This window comes from Corapipo altera, unplaced genomic scaffold (assembly GCF_003945725.1).
Source record: "Corapipo altera isolate COAL_440 unplaced genomic scaffold, ASM394572v1 1, whole genome shotgun sequence".
In the NCBI taxonomy this organism is placed as follows: Eukaryota; Metazoa; Chordata; class Aves; order Passeriformes; family Pipridae; genus Corapipo; species Corapipo altera.
Window position 1 is genome coordinate 2,864 of NW_020884873.1, and position 18,768 is coordinate 21,631.

The window sequence follows — 18,768 nt, forward strand, 5'->3', positions numbered from 1 at the left end:
AAGGAACTGCCACTTGATCATGGAGTTTCCAATCTTGTATCAAGGTCTGAGCAAGTCTTTTACCGTGGAACATTCATCTGTGCAGGATGTAGCCAGACAGTTTTTGATTTAGATTCAGGCTGCAAGAGTGACAGAATGGGGTACACTGAAGAGCTGAGAAAGAAAGTACGAGGCCCCAGAATGTTTCCACAGAAGCAGTTTGCTACACTGTTTCTCTCCTAACACATTTTTCTCTGTGAGAAGCTCATGCACATTTCATACTTGGCAAGACTGAGAAGGGCCTGTTGCTCCATAAACCCCTCAGAGAGAAATGCTTGGGACAAAAAGCTTGCTCTCACATGGCCCCTTCTGTTCGGAACCTTGTATTTACACCACAATCGAGTCACAGTCCTCTCCTTTACAGTCTGTAATCTGCAGTCCCACTGCAAGCGCTCTCCATCTTCCTTCTCAGCTGTAAGGACCATCACATTCTTTCAGCCTCACTTTTCAACATTCATGTGTGATTGCAGTTAGAGCCGAGGTGGAAGGTGCAAAGCAGGAGTCCAAACAGGCTTTTCTCCTGCACATTTTTCTGTGCAAACTGGAGCTGGAAACTTTTCAGTTTAGATGCAGAAGGCAAGAGTAGTCCCTGGTAGTGAATGACAGTACTTCCCAATGGGAAGGAAACACCTAGTCCTACTGCTGGTACTGCAAGTGATCGTCTGCCCAGCAGAGGCCAGCAAGACCTTTCTGATAGAGTGCTGACGGAAAGAAAGGGACAGCAACTACTATTTTTACCTGGTACCTTTTGTTTCGGAGCAGCTGCTAAATGTAGTCACTTTTGGAGGTCAGAGGTGGCCTTCTGAAATGTTTGGAAGTGTGTTTACTTTTGGTGTATGCTGGCTTAAAGTGATTTAAGACCTTACATGCAATCTATGATTAATTAAAACAACTAACCAAGAGGTTAATTAGGATCATTAAAAAGGTCGTACCAGTAGGGCCACACCCATAGAAGATCTCAAATGGAGTTTATGACTTCCTTCAGAGGTTTCACTGAAGCTTAGGGAGAAATTAATGGTTTTACACTGTGTTTTGGATAGCAGCGCATCGGGACTTACTGAGCTGGCTGTCACTCTGAAAATAATTTCCTCGTGCTTGAATTCCACTTCTTTTGTTGGTTTGTGTGGGGGATTTTTTTTTTTGTGGAACAGAAAATCTTTTGTATATTAAGAGTATTGCTTTACACTTGGAGACAAACATGAAACCAGTGCAACCAATACGTGTACGGTTCACCCTGCTTCATTCTGGTGGCCGAAGTATGAAGGAATGCAAGTAGAAAATTCAACATGAACTGTAGAAAAACTTGTCTCCATTATGAATTATTTTTTAAAAAATTCTTGTAATTTGATCATTAGATTGACTGTTTTGGACATGAAAGGCTTCTGCTTCTCATTTGAGTTGTAATCTGAATCCACCACAGTGTTTGAAGTTACTTGTTTTACTTATGCACTATATTGAATTTACAGTAGGGTGATTAACTTAAATCAGGTTTTATATTTTCTGCCTACACATATAAGAAAAAAGAGCACAAAAATCTACTTAAAATGATAATAAGTGATGTCTTGATGTATAATCACAGAAGCTTAGATGTTAAACAACAGCTAAAATGTTTCAATTACCTCACAGACACAAACAGAAACTGCAAGTGTTCAGGGCCATAGAAAATAACCTATTTATTTCCTTCATTATGCAAGCTTCAGTCAAAAAATAAACTAGATCTTTTATTTGATTAAAATTATGTCCTTCATTGATTAAAATAATGTCCTTCAAATTTACTGTGATTTATCATCATATTACGCAATTACAGGATTTAATATATAAAGGACAAGTTGGCTGAGAGACCTCTGTAGATAATGCCACTTTTCAGACATTAGTTTGGAGTTTTCTTTCACCTATTGAACTAAGATTACACCTGGATATTAAAAAATATTTTTAGTTCAAGAATAAGCCCTATACAAGAAGAAAAAAAATTAATTTTGTTTTCAGAAGTGAATTTGAGATTCCCTATTTAGAATACATTTTTTTAAAAGAAATGTGGTTCTTTTTACTGTGGAAAATGATCTACTGATTGTCCTGTAAGCAATATCTAATGAATAGTTTCAGAAATCTCCCTAAGTCTCACACTGATACCTAACAAGAAACTTTTCACTCTCATTTTCTGTAGCAGGTATCAATTTGGCAAACTGGATTTTTTAAAAACACTTCCAAACATACCTGGAAATAGAAACCTGTAATGAAAATACTGGAAAACTTTATACTGTTTTGGTAGAACTTGGGTGCTGTAATCACATCTAAAGCACATTAAATATGTGACATTTGTAATTCCTCACGCAGGAAGTGCACCATGGTAACACAGTGTGACAGCTGTGTCTTGCCACTGCAGAGATCATGCCGTTTTTTTCCTGGCTGGTGCATAAATAGAGGGCTTCATCTCTTTATTATCCTCAGTTGCTCCTTAAATTATATGTCTGTCCACTGTATAATGCCATGAAAACTTCGTTCGTGGAAAATCAGTTGTAAGCAGCATTATCTCATTAAGAATTCATTAATACTATGGCCATGTTAATGCTGAATAATTTCTTTATTAACGGATGGTTGCTTGCTGTTTGTGTCTTCTGTCAGAATCAGTCTTTAATACAGGTCAAATACATTACTACTTTTGTTGAAGTGTGCTAAAATTCTATATTTGTTCTTACTGTTTCTTAGAGAAAATGTAGAATCAAACTTGGCACTGGCCTTAAAAAATGTGAGGTTTTCAGAACACTGTATTTTTCATGGATGAAAATGAAATGGAAAAAGAAAGTCATTGATCATGCACTGAATATCAAGTTATGAACTCTGAGAGGCAAGTTGCAGACAGGATAACCTAATGCAAATATTAGCAGCTTTAGCCACGTCATTTTTTCAGCATAACTGCCACATGTGTAGTGTATGGATTTATTGAGAACTATGATGTCAAGCATCAAATCAGACTGTCATGCAAGTAGGTTATTATGTTGCTTGTGTTTCTTGAGCAATAGTTCCATCAGGTTTGTTTTTCGTGAACGTGTCACAAAAGTTGCTGAGTGAACTACAGAATTGCACGTATTTTTGTACTTACTTTTAAAAATTGTCCTTGTAATGGTTTCAAATGGCTTTATTGCTGTTGCTTGCTTCTGCTTTATATCAGTGTTGTTGAATTTTTTACAAATGTGTGTTTCTGAACAGGCTGGGTGAAAGATTTCCATTTTTAGCGTCTGCAGTTGCTTTTACTTACATTTCATGAGACCGGACAACAGAGAGCAGCTAGGGGATTCAGAGGGAATTTCAGCAATTTCTCCTCATCCTGAGCAGCTTTCGAAAAGCAGGAAAAATACTTCAGCCTTAATGCACAACCAAGCAGTGCTGCTTTTCTCAAGTATTTATTTAGTACTGGGCAGTACTGGCATCACTGTTCCAGTGCTGTGCCACCCTCAGCAGTTCCCCACGAGCGGCCGCTGAGCTGGGGGAGGTCTCTGGTCCCGCGGCTGCCTTTCCGCGCCGGGAAGCGGCCCAGGGCGGCGCTGTTTCACTTTCTGTCCTCTCTCCCGGGCGAGCGGGAAATGAAAACTGCGGGGCGGGCGCTGCCTCCGCCTGACGCAGCCCGAGCGGCTCCGCTGGGACGGCCCCGCTCCGCCCTGCTGCCCTGCCGGCTCCCGCTGCCCTCCCGGATCCCGCTGCCCTCCCGGCTCCCGCTGCCCTGCCGGCTCCCGCTGCCCTGCCAGATCCCGCTGCCCTGCCGGATCCCGCTGCCCTGCCGGATCCCGCTGCCCTGCCGGCTCCCGCTGCCCTGCCAGATCCCGCTGCCCTCCCGGCTCCCGCTGCCCTGCCAGATCCCGCTGCCCTCCCGGCTCCCGCTGCTCTGCCGGCTCCCGCTGCCCTCCCGGATCCCGCAGCCTTCCCGTATCCCCCGGGTGAGCGGCTCCTCCGCGCCGCTCCGGTGCGGGCAGGCAGGTTTTCCGAGCCCCCGCTGCCCCCCTTTGTCAACAGGTGAACGTGAGGTCCAGCCGAGGCTCGAAGCGCTGCTGGGTCCTGCGGTAATTGGTAAGAAACCTTTTTGCTGGTCTGTGAGATACGTCGAGGCAGAGGTGCAGTGTGCCGGGAGGGAAGGTAATAAAAAGAGAGGGAAATAAGGGAGAATGGTTCGACAACACGGTGGGAAGTCTCCTTTCAGTCGCATCCCGGAGAAGTTTGGAGGTGATGTGCTCTTAGGTACTTCCCCTTGAGGATGGGTCATAACATTGAGTCCCTGCTGGAGCCCTTCGAGGAGCACCTCGGGGCATCACAGAGTCATAATATCATAGAATGGTTTGGGTTGGAAGGGGACCTTGAAGATACCTAGTTCCAACCCCCTTCCCATGGGCGAGGACAGCTTCCATTAGACCACGTTGCTCAGAGCCTCATCCAACCTGGCCTTCCCACCTGCAGCCCACCGCCCACCCCAGCACCATCTGTGCCCCAAGATGCTCGTGAGGGAAAGGAGACAACGATGGTGGGGAAGGGGTGACCAGGGGCAGAGATGGGGCTACTCCTCAGGCAGAGGGGCACTTTGAGGCACAAGGCATGAAGGCACCACTGGGGGTTTGTTGTGAGAAGCCAGTGTCTTGGGAGGGCAGATGGACTGTGGAGCAGTCCAGGATGAGAGGGAGGATGATGGGCTTGGCTGAGGGAGAGCAAGTGAGAGGGTTAGATGATTACAGGATTCCCAATGCTAGTGGAGTTGCTTGGTGCAGCCAAGCCACACACTTGAAGGTACTGAGTCCTACCCCTGACCTGCAAAAAAACCTGAGAAATAACCCCGCTCCTCTGGTGAGAGAGGAGAAATTGGGGGCAGGAGGGGAGCCTGCTCCTCAGTTCCTCAGCTCAATCACCAGTTTTTTTATACACTTGTGCAGCGGAAAGACTGTCAAGTGCAAATCTTAGGAATGCTTTATTGCTGACAGCCAGACAAAGTGAGGCAGTTCCATGCCAGGGTTGGGAAACTGTATTCGTGTCCCTGCTCCAGTACCAGGGTTCTTACTAGAGGTGCCTGGGGGAGTTTCATTGAACCAGAAACCCAAGTCCTCCTCTCTCTGTATCCCCCATGGCCTAGTATTTTTCTACCTATTTCTCAAGTCACCCAAAGCCCTGAGTTTACTCATTAATCCTACCCTTAATCTTATCCTGACAAAAGTAATGTCTCGCTGATTCGCCTCATCCCTGCTACGTCCCCAGCTATTTTTTTGCTACCTCTGCACTGCCTGTCCCTCTCCTTTCTGTCTTCTTTGACATCCCCACTGGCTGTGAGCGTCCCTTACCTTTTGACTAAGGCCAACCAGCTAAACCCAGTGGTTCTCATGGTACAGGCCCAGATGGGCTCCCACACCAGCTGGGCTTTCAGAAACCTGAATGCACTGTTAAATCAATTCCAGGGAAAGAGGGAGTGTGTGTTCACACTCTGTTTTGCCAAGGAAGAAATCAAATAAAATTTCTCTTTTCCTCCATAGCTGTTCTAATCACTGGATTTTGGGTATATAGAAAGCGATATTCTTGAATCTATCTTTGTCAGAGTTGTTTTTTTTTCCCCCAAATAAACTTCTCAGCAAATTCGACAATTTTTAGTGAATCTGAGTGTATGACAGAGTTCAAAAGTAATCTTCAAAAGTACAGTTGGAAATAATTATACTTAAGCTTAAAGGTAATAACTGGGAAAACAATCCATTTCTAGTTTTTCTGCTTCAATCTTCAGAAGCTTTGATATTTGACATTATTAGGCACAGTTAACCTGAAAACATGCTTTTAAAACAAAGATTTTCTTTCTGTGAAAGGTGGAATCAGGATATTTTGCTTATCTCCCTTTCTTGGTAGCTTTTCTTCATTCTTTCAGCACCTGGCCTTAGGTCCATTTTATGTGCTGTTTAATATTTTTAAAATAATAATGTCTGAGCATTTGTTTTGTGAGTCCCCCCCTCCTCACCTGTGAATGCTTCCCTAAGCATACCCACTTTTTTCTAATTCTGTTCCTTGTGTTGGAGGTGGGCTTATAAAAAGTTTCAATTTTGTATAATTCCATTTGAACATTTATCATATTGTTTTGCTCGTGTATTTTTACTTTGGTTTAGTAGTCAGTAGCTGAGTCACAGGAGAATGTCTCAGAGTAATGGTCTGTCCACAGTCAAGGTATTGTAATGGTTCCCTTGTGCAATTGCCTGTGATCACTTGAAGGAACAGAAAAAGAAACTGATATTTCAGTTCTTAAATGTCTTTCAAAATTGCAGTCCGAAATGCCACAGTAGAGCTGTGAATAAGGCACTTAAAAACAGTGTGGGGAGCCCAGCACAGAAACCAAACATGCTTATCAGGTCAAAAGGCTAAAAAAAGGAGAAATTTGCCCTTTTGAATACCTGGGGTACTTTGGGTGATAAAATGTTGCTTTTACTAAACATAGGAGTTTTGCAACATCTGCCATTGGGATAATTTTAATCATCTTATTTACGAAATCTCCTTGAACAGGGATATCTGGAGTTCTCTAGTTAGATGGAGCTGTTTCTGTGGAACTGAAGGTTCATTTATTTATATAGCCTCGAGAGGAAGACAGAATGAGCAATTGCCATTAAGCTCTGTTACCTTGCACAGCTACAATACCCATGTTATTCAAATACACCAAATGCTGTTGCAGTAATCTTGCTTATTTTATTGATATTCCAGACCAGGCTGTATGGGGCCCTGAGTAACCTTGATCTAGTGGGTGGCATCCCTGCCTGTAGCAGGAGGGTTGGAACTAGGTTAAGGTCCCTCCTAACCCAAACCATTCTGTGATTTCACCTTTTTCATAATGAAAATACCACAGACAAATCCTGTGGTTTTGGATGCTCCCACTCTTTCTGATCTTGCTGTGTCTCTCTGCCATCCTTCTGTCTTTTTACAATATTGTAGATGGGGCAAAACAGTGGACATCAAGAAAGAGGCAAGAAACCAGAGCTGGCACTAAGTGAGACCATGGAGGCAGAAGCTGAAGTACAAAGTAATAAAGATGAAACCAAAGAGCTGAAGGCCAAAGAACGGAGGCTGACATCAGTCTTTGGTGTGGCAGACTTAAAAAATGGTAATAATATTTAGTCTGTTCTTAGCTCTAATATTTTCTGTTTCTAGAGGCTGCTGTTCTATATTCTGTCCTCGGGCTTCATTTTCTCCTATTCCTTACTCCTTCACTGAGGAATATGCAGATGAATCCCATTTTGTCCTGCCAAATAACCATTTTGGGTTTTGGGAGAATGGATTGCATGAGGATCTCTTAGCTTTTTCCCATTTTAAGTCCTCAAATTGGCCATTGAAGCCCAAAAGGTCTAGATGGTGGCTCTGTCTCTTTCCAAACAAAGCCAGCATTGATTCTGGGTTTACTAAACCGTGAACTAGGCCCACCCTTACCACCAACTGTATGTATTTCAGAGGTGTTATGGATTTCCATTCCATGTCCTCTCTCTCTTTGGTGATGACTTCAGAAGCAAAATTTCTGATTTCTGACCAGGGTTGCTTATACTCCAGTGGGGTGTAGCGAGTGAGGCACGGACGCCCTCGCTGGTCAGCAAGAGAATCATTTATTATTCATTTCAAGCCTCTATTTATAGAGGAACTAGTTTCATTTCTGGTCTGTTAGCTAAGCCTCTTCAACCTATCAACAAGCAATACTTGGCCCTATAAAATTACAGTGTGCATATTTCTACCTGTTAAACAACTAATGTCCATCTTTGCAGCTATCAACTTTCAACATGCTTTCTTATTTTCTTCAATTATCTTCTTGTTCTGGGTCACGCGACCTTTGGCTCCATGCACCTTGTAGACAATTCCTCCCACCTTCTGCCACATTCTCTTCCATTCTGGCAATGTCCACTGCTTCGTTAACCCTTTCTGTGCTTGCTTTGGTCATGATCCTACACAGTGGGGCACAGAACATGCCACCTTTTTAGATGCAGGAGGGGCTGTTACTTGCTTCTTCTCTCAGGCTAGTTCCTTTCTTTGAAATTGAAAAAAAAGCATTCCAGAGACAGGCTGAAGGGGAAACTTGAATCCTATGTAATGGACAGCTAGGATCTCATCCCACATGGAGCTCTTAATTTTTTTGTTGGGCTTGGCTGTGTAAAAGACTAAATAAAAGTCCTTGTACAGGCAGCCTTTGCCTCCTGTGGTTTTATTTTCTGTTTAGGTGTTTCAGGTGGTTTCAGAGGACCTAAAATAGAGGAACTGGGAGAAATCTGAGTATCATTATCCAGGCTCACTTGGGTTTTTCCTGTCAATCGCCAAACAAAACTAAAAGTTATCTACTCGAGCAACAGAATAGATTGAACACTTTTTCGAGTCTGACCAAGATGCTCGGCCTATACCACTGAATGGCAAGAGGAGTTTGCCATTTTCAAATAATTTTCACTTTCTTTTCTTGTACCTATCTCCAGGCCTCACTTCCTCTTTTTCTATTCCTACAGGAGCTATTGGACTGTATAACCTTGGACAGAGCTGCTGTCTGAACTCTCTGCTCCAAGTGTTCCTCATGAATATACACTTCACAGGGATACTTCGAAGGTACCACTTGTTTGAACTACCAGAGATACTTCCATTGTTGCTTTGTTACCTCCCCCTCTTTTTTATATGGCATGTACATTTGAAGGATTAGGTCATTGAGGTGCTATCAAAGGTGCTTTCAGCTCCCTCAGCAAGGTCTCTGCCTTGTTGTGTCTGTCATACATAGTCTAGAGCCTGCAAAAGTAGAAGTTGCAGTATTCTGACTTGTTAGTCATCTCTGATTCGTGTGCCCTTGGCACACCAGTACGCTGCAGTCCTGAACTGAGTCTTTATGACTTGTATCTCTCTTTTCCAAAAGAGGATATGAATTTATTCCAGGTTTACTCATAGGCCATTTTAAAAAAGGATGTGTTGTGCCTAACCATATCCATTATTAATTTTGTAACTTTAAGCATGTAAACATAAACATTTGGTAATCCCCAGCCTCTGGCCCCTGATTGCCCTGGTTAGCACCTCATAGAGAAGACTAATAATGTTGTTGCAGATCAAGAATACATAGCTTTACATTGTCATACTTGACTGTTCTCCCTGGTTGTTTGTGAGGAGGAATTGGGCTTTTGTCTTCCTACCAACTACAGTAATAACTGGTTGGATTTGTTTTCAATTTACTCAGTTCACTGCAGCTTTAATCATCTAAGTGGATCGTTCCTATTCAGTTCTTTCTCTACATTTCTTAGATGTTCACTACTGTGCAGAGGAGAAAGAAGATGTTACAGATGTGCAGAGATGAGAAGTGTCATGAATGGGCAAAGCTAAATAATGTAGACAGTAGGTTATCATGGTTATTTGAAGAAAGACCTAGAAAAACCTGTAGACTGCAATAAATTTAGGGAGGATAAAGAGCTTTTCAGTTGGCATAGAGTTGAAATACAAGCATTATGATTTATGTGCCCATGAAATTTTGAGGGTATGTTGAGCATGAGGACATGAATCAGTGGGAGGGAAGAACAGCTCTGAAACTGGCTGTAACTAATGTTATTTCTAGAGCCCAGAAAGCACTTGAGGTCCTGCTTGGCTTGTCTCTTACTCAGGAACAGGCCAACTTAACATTGTGGCCTTTCACTTTGGAACTGTCAGCCTGCGCTGTGGGGTGAGCTAGTGCAGGTGACTGCTTCCTCTTTTTCCTTCTTTTGCTGAAAATATACCCATTCTGGTTCCTCTTGAGTTGCTAGCTGGGCTACTTACCTCTGCTCCTTCTGGTGTGATGTCTGACATTTCTCCATTGTACCCCTTGATGACCATCCGTGTTGCTTCTTCCCTTTGTAGGATCACAGTGCCACCGTGTGCGCAGAGGAGGAGCAATGTCCCGTACCAAATGCTCCTGCTGCTGGAGGAGATGCAGCGTGGCAAGTGCAAAGCTGTTCGCCCCACAGAACTCGCTTGCTGCCTTTCAGCGCACAGAGTGGAATGTAAGCAGCAGTGCCTCATGCCCACCTCTGCCTGCAAACCGGGGTGTTGATTACCCAGCACTAACAAGCAGTGCAGACTCCAGCATCTGCATTCAGAAATGTCAGGAGTTAGGTACATGGTGATGTAGTGCTCTTTATAGCTGCTTCCCCCTTGTGGGTGCGATGCTGTGTATTGCTCGTGAAGAGGGGGAAAAAAGCCCCTGCTGTATGTCCTTGCTGATGTCCAAAGGGAGACCAGTCTATCAGACTGCTGGAAGACTCAGCTACAGATACTGACCAAGGGGAAAGGGCTGTGCAGGGCTGAGAAGACAGCTTAGAGATTGATTTGTCTTACTGTACTGGCATCATAATAGTGAAATAGCTGCTGTTACTTGTTAGAAGAAAGCGATAGTATGGAAAAGATAAGTTCACACAGATCCCCAAGGATAGAAACTATATACTTCCTGTTCCTTTTTATAAGGGCAGAGAAGAATTTACTGTCTTAATCTCCCAACTGGTCAAAGTCCCAAAGCAGAGAGAGATTGTTGAATGCATGGGTGACTGGTGACAGTAGGATTCTGGGAGTCTGTCTATGTGTACAAATACACAGGGTGTATCCGACTGTCCTGATCTTTATTGTATGATCATGGAATCAGCTGGGTTGAAAGGGATTCTGAGATCATCAAGTCCAACCCTTGATCCACTACCACTGTGGTTACCAGACCATGGCACTTAAGTGCCACATCTAATCTCATCTTAAAAACCTCCAGGGACAGAGAATCCACCACTTCCTTGGGTAGCCCATTCCAATGCCTGATTACCCTCTCTGTAAAGAATTTCTTCCTAATATCCAACCTAAACCTCCCCTAGCAGAGCTTAAGACCATACCCTCTTGTCCTACTGCTGGTTACTTGGGAGAAGAGACCAACCCCCACCTGGCTACAACCTCCCTTCATGTAGTTGTAGAGAGTGATGAGGTCTCCCCTGAGCCTCCTCTTCTCCAGGCTGAACAGCCCCAGCTCCCTCAGCCTCTCCTCATAGGACTTGTGCTCGAGTCCCTTCACCAGCCTTGTTGCTCTTCTCTGGACCTGCTCCAGCCCCTCAATGTCCTTCCTGAACTGAGGGACCCAGAACTGGACACAGCACTCCAGGTGTGGCCTCACCAAGTGCTGAGTACAGGGGAAGAATCACTTCCCTGGTCCTGCTGCCACACTGTTCCTGATCCAGGCGAAGATGCCACTGGCCTTGGCCACCCGGGCACACTGCTGGCTCCTGTTCAGCTTCCTGTCAATCCAAACTCCCAGGTCCCTTTCTACCTGGCTGCTCTCCAGCCACTCTGTCCCCAGCCTGTAGCCTTGCAGGGGGTTGTGGCCAAAGTGCAGGACCTGGCACTTGGCCTTGTTGAACCTCATCCCATTGAAATCAGCCCAACTCTCCTGCCCAAACAGGACAGCACTGAAAGGGTAGGTGGTAGCCAGCCATCTTTCTTAAGGAGGAGTGCAAGATAAACTCAATATTTCTGTTTGCATCATTTCCCCCCTTACTCTGAATGGCTTTGCTGTCTGCCTTCTCTCTTCCTGTCAAAGAGAGATGCCCAAAGGGAATTTGTAAAGCTGACTATTTCCCACCTTTTCCTTCTTCTTTAAAATTCAGGTGTGGTTCCTAAACTCCAGCATCTCAGAAAGTGGTTCTTTTCCTGGATCATGAATGTGCTATTAGACATGAGGAAAGGTGTATGTTCTGAGCTTTGTTTAATCAGAGATGTCTGTAATCTTACTAGAACACAACTGAAGTCAGTACCCACAGACTTACATTGCTGGGAAGTTGAAAGCACTTCCATATCAGGTTGTTGGATTATTCTACAAAATTTGTTCCACCTATGATCAAGCAAAAAGGTAGTCCAGAAATACTATGATTTTGCTATACTACATGTAATTTTTGCCCAGTTCCTAACTCTTGAGTTCATCACTGGCTGACAAAATCAGTTCTTCACATTCAAGGATGTAGATTCTTTTCCTTCCCCCTAAGTTTAATCTTGAAGCAATTCCCTGCTGAGGCATTCTAAGCAAGCTGTGCATTGAGCTGTATCCCACCACCTTAGGTTTCCTTATATGCCAATTTAGCCGGAGTGGAAAGACAAAGCATAATGTCACTTCATCATACTTGGCTTCCTGTGCTGAAACCATGTGCTTTTTGCCTGGATAGGGATCAAGGGGTTTATACTATTTGGTGTGTGAGACATAATTTTATCTCAGCACTCAGGAGAATTATAGCCTTCACGAGGGGAAAAAGGTCTGTGGTGTAATAAAGGTGAAAAAGAGAACAGAATCTTCCCTGTAGTGTTTCTAAGCAGGATTCAAAAGGAACTTTTTCCAAGGACATGTAGTGATAGGACAAGGGGTGATTGCTTTAAACTGAGAGAAGTTGGGTTTAGATTTGATATTAGGAAGAATCTCTTTACTCTGAGGTAGTGAGACACTGGAGCAGTTTGCCCAGAGAAGTTGTGGATACTCCATGCCTGGAAGTGTTCAAGACCAGGTTGGAAAATGCTCTGAGCAACCAGTTCTAGTGGAAGATGTCCCTGTCCATGGAAGGGGGGTTGGAAAGAGGTGTCCTTTAAGTCTCTTCCAACCCAAACAATTCTATGATGCTATGAAATACAGCTCTCAAATCAGTGAGACATCTGATCCCTGTTTTCTGGTAGGTATTTGGTGTACTCTTGGCCCTGCACCTGGTGTCAAGTACACAACTTTAGCAATGGGTGGTGTAAGCCCTCTTATCTTTTCCCACTGCCTGCTCAGGTCACATGGAGAGATTGCAGCTGTTGTCCAGTCTAAGTTCTGTCCCTGGCAGAGAGTGGCAAGGGACAAAAAACTGGATCTAATGGGGGACAGTAACTCTACCTTTGCCATCTGTGGGAAGTCTTGTGCTTGGTGCTGTTCACAGTACTTATTGGGGTTGTGTTTTCTGTTTGTCCAGTGTTTGTGCAGCATGATGCTGCTCAGCTGTTTCTGCGTCTCTGGAACTTGATAAAGAAGCAGATGAAAAAGCTAGAGCTGGTAAGGATGGTAACTGAAATGAACACCAGGTCCTTTGGCCCTTATCATGTGTTGTTTCCTCTGCTCCTTGGAGAAGGATCCCGTTCACTGACAATTGTCTTAAGTTAAATTCTTAAAATTGTCCATCCCCTGTCTGGGTCTTTCCTCACATCTTTCAAATGGGAGAGGAAGTCTTGATCTCATAACCTACAACATTTTGAATTACAGTTAATTTTTGTTCTTCCTACTCTTAGGGCATGCCAGAGTCTCAGTTCTAACGGGAGAGTTGATTATTAAGTAAAAAATTGATCTTTTTGCAACACCAAATTTAGTTTTCTTTCATTTGTTTTTTTCCCCCCAAATTTCTGTAAGCATTTATTGGCATGCCTTGACACAGCTTTTCCATTTTTTGAAGTCAGCCACGTGCATTTCATTCTAGTTAGTCACTGTTAGTACGTTATATATATGACAGTTTCTTCTAGCAGACTGGGAAGAGAAAAGTGATTCTTCCTTGACTCAGTCATAGTTTTCTTCATACAGAAAACAGGCTTCTTTTGCAGTTTCAAACAAAACAGTACAATTCTGCATCAAAGCAGACATTTACCTGTTCTGATCTTTTTATAGGCTGTGTCTCTCCGCTCTGATAGGAGATGAGGGGAAGGAGTTGTCCTCCCTTGAATTATGGGAATTGGCCTGTTCACATAAGTCAGTGTTAGAATTTGGTTTGAACATTAAAGCAGTAACCTGGCTTGAAATAACACGTGCACGTGGACTTTTCCACCCACAAGGTATATATCATCTGTCATCTTCATAAACCTTGTTTTGGCCTTTTTTTTGTCCCTCCAGGTTGAAGAGCTGAGTGATTTGTACACTATCTGCATACAGGAGCATCTGACCTGTCAGAATTGCTCTTTTGAAATAAAGAACAACAGCTGCATGTTAACCCTTCCACTGCCGGTGTTGGATTCCAATTCTCACAGGCTGAAGACTCTGGTAAGTTTAGTGGCAACACTGTTCCCTTAGGAGAAAGATTCCCCTCTGTTGACTGTGGGAGCCATCTCCTTGCAGCACTGGTGTCTCCTGTGTCGCATCTAGAATCTCTGTAAGATTTCTGTAGAGCGTTTTGGACCACCAGGGGGTGGTCTTTCCTCCTTCACATTTCTTATTTGTTTGGAAGAGTTTTAGAGGTCTCAAAAAATTTGTTTGATTTAGGGGCTGGAAAATAAAGTCCTTGAATCACCTTTCTAAAAAGAATGTTGGCTAAATACTCTGTAACAGACTCAAAGACTCAAACTACGCAGTGATGTGTACCTGTGAGACCTTAGATACCACAGTGAGGTGCCCTAGGTAACTTGGAATCTCTGGCCAGACACACTGTGTTTGCCCAATGCAGTGGTCTTTCACTGTTGAATCAGTGCTGCAGATAGAGCAGTGCTGGTGACTGTGTAGGTGCTGCCACAAATATAGTGGATTTTTGAGGTGCCAGTTCACTATTGGACCACCTGACCACTTTATACTTTTTCATCATTACTCTTTGAAAACCTTTAAAGCTTTGAAGTAGGTATAAAAGACACGTGTGCGTCAACATCTTCTTTGTGAAAAATGTGGTATCTCCATTTTTTTTCCCAACTAATGCAATCATAATAGCAGCTAGAAAAAATGAGGTACCTTTTTTTTAGGCTGCTAGGCAGTCTTTTGTCCTTTGAATAAAATATGCCTTCTGTAGTTTTGTTATTTGTTTGTATTCTGTGAAATAAAGTAGAAATAGAAACCCAGCTTGAAGGAATTCAGTTGAAAGAAATTTCCTCTGTCTTCATAGGAGGACTGTTTACAGTACTTTTTCCATCCAGAAGAGCTGACTGGTCAAAACATGTGTTTCTGTCAACAGTGTGGAATGAAAACACCTTTTTTGAAGGTAATCAGAGAATTATTTTCCCATAAGTCTCTCACACAGAGAAATTCCTTTAGGACTGGGAAGGGTGGGGAAAGGACTCAACCATATCTATTTAAGAGGAGATCAACAACTCAGATTTGTCAGCACAGAAGTATCAACAAGGTATAAACCACATGCATCTCTCCTCCTGTTAGGAAGTTCCCTGCTGTAGACGTAGCTCTTGCTACAAAGGATTTCATGAGTTTTACTCTAAGTCACCAAGAAGAGGAGCTTCTGTTGGTTTATTCTGTGTGAGCACTGTGGGCCTTTACACTGCTGCGTAGCTGCAGAGGTGCACAAAAATATGTTACTTAAACTGTGCATACATCTAAAAGTAGGATATTGTAGGATGATTTCCTTTCTTCCCTGCTCTCCACTGGGCTCTCCATTTTTCAGAGTATCAGTCTGTGCCAGATGATGAATTAGCTGTTTCATGAAGAGGGAAGTGTGTTAAAGAGAGCAGTGTGAGGGAGAATGCCTTAGCGCAAGGCTTGGAGGGAACTTCCCACAACATTTTCACTGTTGGGCTGCCTCTGAGGCCACAATGAATCCATATGTCTTAGTGGCAGCCATGGCAGCAACAGGCAGTGCTGGAAGAAATGAGCTGTCAGCTTGACATCCTTCACAGAGCTCCAGTGGTCACATGTCACAAAGAAGTTGACTTGCCTCTCCTCACCCTACCTAGTGCTACCAATCTAGGGTTAGGAAAGCAGATGAGAAATGAAGCAGCCCTTGACACACCCAAGGCTGGGTGCTGATCACACTGAAGCTGAGAAACTTGGTTATCACAGCTCCATTATGTGTCTTGTGTGCAAATGGGCTACAAAGGTTTGGCATCTGCTGTGTGGTGCAATTGGCAGCCATTCACTTGTAGCACTGACTGTTCTCCACGCTATATGCACTGGATGCCAATGGCTGTTTCCAGCCTACCTCCCCAGGTTTATTCCTTAGTTTTCAATCACGTTATTTATTGTTTTACAGAGCATGAAGCTTGTCTATCTGCCACAGACTCTGACCATACACCTAAAGCGCTTCTGCTTTGAAAAATCATCCTACACGCACAAGCTTAGTCACTATCTCCCATTCCCACGGGACCTTGATTTCAATGGAGTCTTGACAGAAAATCAGTGCCAAGCAGATGACAGTGAAAAGGTGAGATACTCCTAAGGCTGTCTAAAAAAGAGAAGATTTTCTTCTCCTCTCTGCTCAAGTCTTATAAAATTTTAAGAGATCACACCGGTACTTGCCTGATTTCAAAGTGCCTGTCTTAAAACTCTATGTCTCAGACATCTTTCACCTGTGTCTGGTGTTGCCTCACATCTCATGGTTTTAACTGGTTCAGTCATTATTCAATATTCTGTGCTCAGAGTAAATCACCAAAAGCACAATAACTGGAATTTCCTGCCATAAGGACAAAAGCCAAGTTTTACATATCTCACCAGTCCAAGGCAGGGGAGCTCCATTCCTGGTATTTCCCATGCAGTGTTGTTGGCCACAGAGTTGAGCTTAGCAAGGAAACAACAGCTTTGCCAAGCTGATGAGAGTGATCTGCCCCACTGTGGATCCGTCCCCCTTACTGTGAAATAAAAGAGGGAAATGTGGCAATAGCGAAAGTCACCTGTGTGGTGTTGTCTGTAGTGTAACTCCTTTGCTATTCTTCTACCTTTTTCACATTCCTGTGATCTCCAGAGAGGCTGCCAGCCCATAGCTGGCAGGCAAAACTATGAGGGTAAGAGCAAAAAAGGCAGGATCCTCAAAGCTAATCTGCTCTTCTTCCTTTCTCCTTACAAAATCCACATCCTTGCTGTCCTGGATGCTGCTTCTCTTCAGTCAATGGCAAATGAGAATTACTGCACTAAAAGTTACTCTTTGTGTCTCTTTGCAGGCCTCATGGCAGTATAGCCTTTTTGCTGTTGTTGCTCATTCCGGATCATCTAGTTGTGGACATTACTGTGCCTACATTCAAAGCCTCACAGAGTGTAAATGGTATTGCTTTAATGATTCTCAGGTTTGCCAGGTGAGGAGATCAATCCACGTTTCTTTTTGTACTTTCCCGACCTCTCCTCCAGATCTTGCTCAGTCTGACTGACTGCTAATTAAAGAGAACCAGGAAAAGAAGCTGCAGAGCTTTGTGCACCTCTGCTACAGGCTCTTGCTTCTGCACCAAACAAGGCCTCAGTTTCTGCTTTGTGACTTGCAAAAGCAGCCATTTGATCTATACCCCTACTTTATGTACTCTACTGTGTTAGAAGAGGAACTTTTCCTCGTAAAGCAATAAACCAATTTATTAAAAGGTGCTTAGTTCCTGGAAGTGCCACTTACACCACTCTTATGAGAACTGGTGCACTGGTATCACAACTTGTCCATCTCCTAAGAGTTTTTACCAACCTCCTCTTGTGTGTTTTTCTTCTCTAGGTATCATGGGATGATGTTAAATGCACCTATGGACATTCCAACCTCTACTGGTATGAAAACATATCTCTGTTTTTACCTAATGCTGCTCTGGATTTTGGAATGAGAGTAGCCTTTGCTATGATTTGAATTGTATATTGTCTGGGATGTAGTGGGGACGCAGGAGAGTAGAAGAGGCATCCTTGTATTCTGGTTACTCTGATGGGACTGCATATGACTATACTGGGAGCCTCTAGGGTTACTGAGTAGTCACAAATGAGGCTGGCTGCAGTTAGATACATCAATCAGGATTTTTGCATGCTTTTTGTTTTGATGCATCATAAGAAAATAGCTTATGAGAGTGGGATAATTCTAAGAGGGAGATGATCCCTCCTATAAGCTAAAGTGCTGACAGGGAGTCAGCTTTATATGCTCTCTCAGGAACACTGGAAAGGGTCAGCTTAGTTGATCCAAACCACAAAAAGCTGGGCAGGAGCAAACCTGGGAGGTTATTTGCAACCTAGATCTTCAAACATATACATATACATCGCATTTTTCTTTTTCTTTGCCTCTACAGGGGAGAAACGGCCTATCTCTTGATTTACATGAAAAAACATCCTCAGCAGCCCTATCCAGGACTATAAGAGTGTCTGGGAAAGCTGTGAGTTGTCCATGGAGCTCAGCACCTCTGTGCAAGAGTGGACATACACAAATGTTCCATAAGAAAGACATTTTGCACTCAACAACCTCTGTGTTCACATTTATTTATGAAAAACACTCAGCTAGAAAAAGGATCTAAGAACTGTTGTAACTAGAAATTTTTTCTTTCATATGTTTTTTATATTTATGTGATTCTGCATATTCATTTCATCTTTAAAAGATAGTGAGTTAGTCCTTGCCTCTGCTGATTTAGCAGTTTCCTTAATGATGATGCCTAAATTCCCATACAGGGGAAGTGTTTGGCCTGAAAACCTGTGTGATATTCCAGAGAGGTGTGGGGTATGACTGGGGAGCACTGATAGCCATACCTGACCAGTAAGAGCTTGAGACTTTGCCCTTTTAGCACCATGTGAGATGCTGGCAAGCTGGGCAGGAGACCTCAGAAGTCACCAGAAACAGCTGCAGGAAGGATCAGAACCTTTATGCCACATGCCAGTGACTCTTACTCCTTAAAACCTCCCGGAAAATGAATCACTACAGGGGCTGAGATGTATTGAAAGCTGGTGTCAGCACAACGAGGTGTTTTAAATCAGGAGCTATTGTAGCAGGTCTGATTTACAAGATGAATTCATATATATTTGTACAGGTGATTATTGTTTTAACACACTTATTAGGTGTTTATATGCATTTTCTTTCCTGTAGAGAGGAAAATATTCAGAGTAACAGAGATTCTGAAGCTAATTAG

General features: G+C 43.3%; 1 protein-coding gene across 1 annotated transcript; it reads left to right on the forward strand.

The window, feature by feature from the left end:
* Positions 1 to 3,955: 3,955 nt before the first annotated feature.
* Positions 3,956 to 18,177, forward strand: LOC113959311 (ubl carboxyl-terminal hydrolase 18-like). Its single transcript, XM_027668241.1, has 11 exons — positions 3,956 to 4,101; positions 6,965 to 7,141; positions 8,517 to 8,613; positions 9,880 to 10,022; positions 12,981 to 13,060; positions 13,886 to 14,032; positions 14,859 to 14,954; positions 15,954 to 16,124; positions 16,858 to 16,989; positions 17,388 to 17,437; positions 17,941 to 18,177. The coding sequence occupies exons 2-11, from the start codon at positions 6,973 to 6,975 to the stop codon at positions 18,005 to 18,007; spliced, it is 1,152 nt and encodes a 383-aa protein (XP_027524042.1). The 5' UTR covers positions 3,956 to 4,101; positions 6,965 to 6,972; the 3' UTR covers positions 18,008 to 18,177.
* Positions 18,178 to 18,768: the final 591 nt, after the last annotated feature.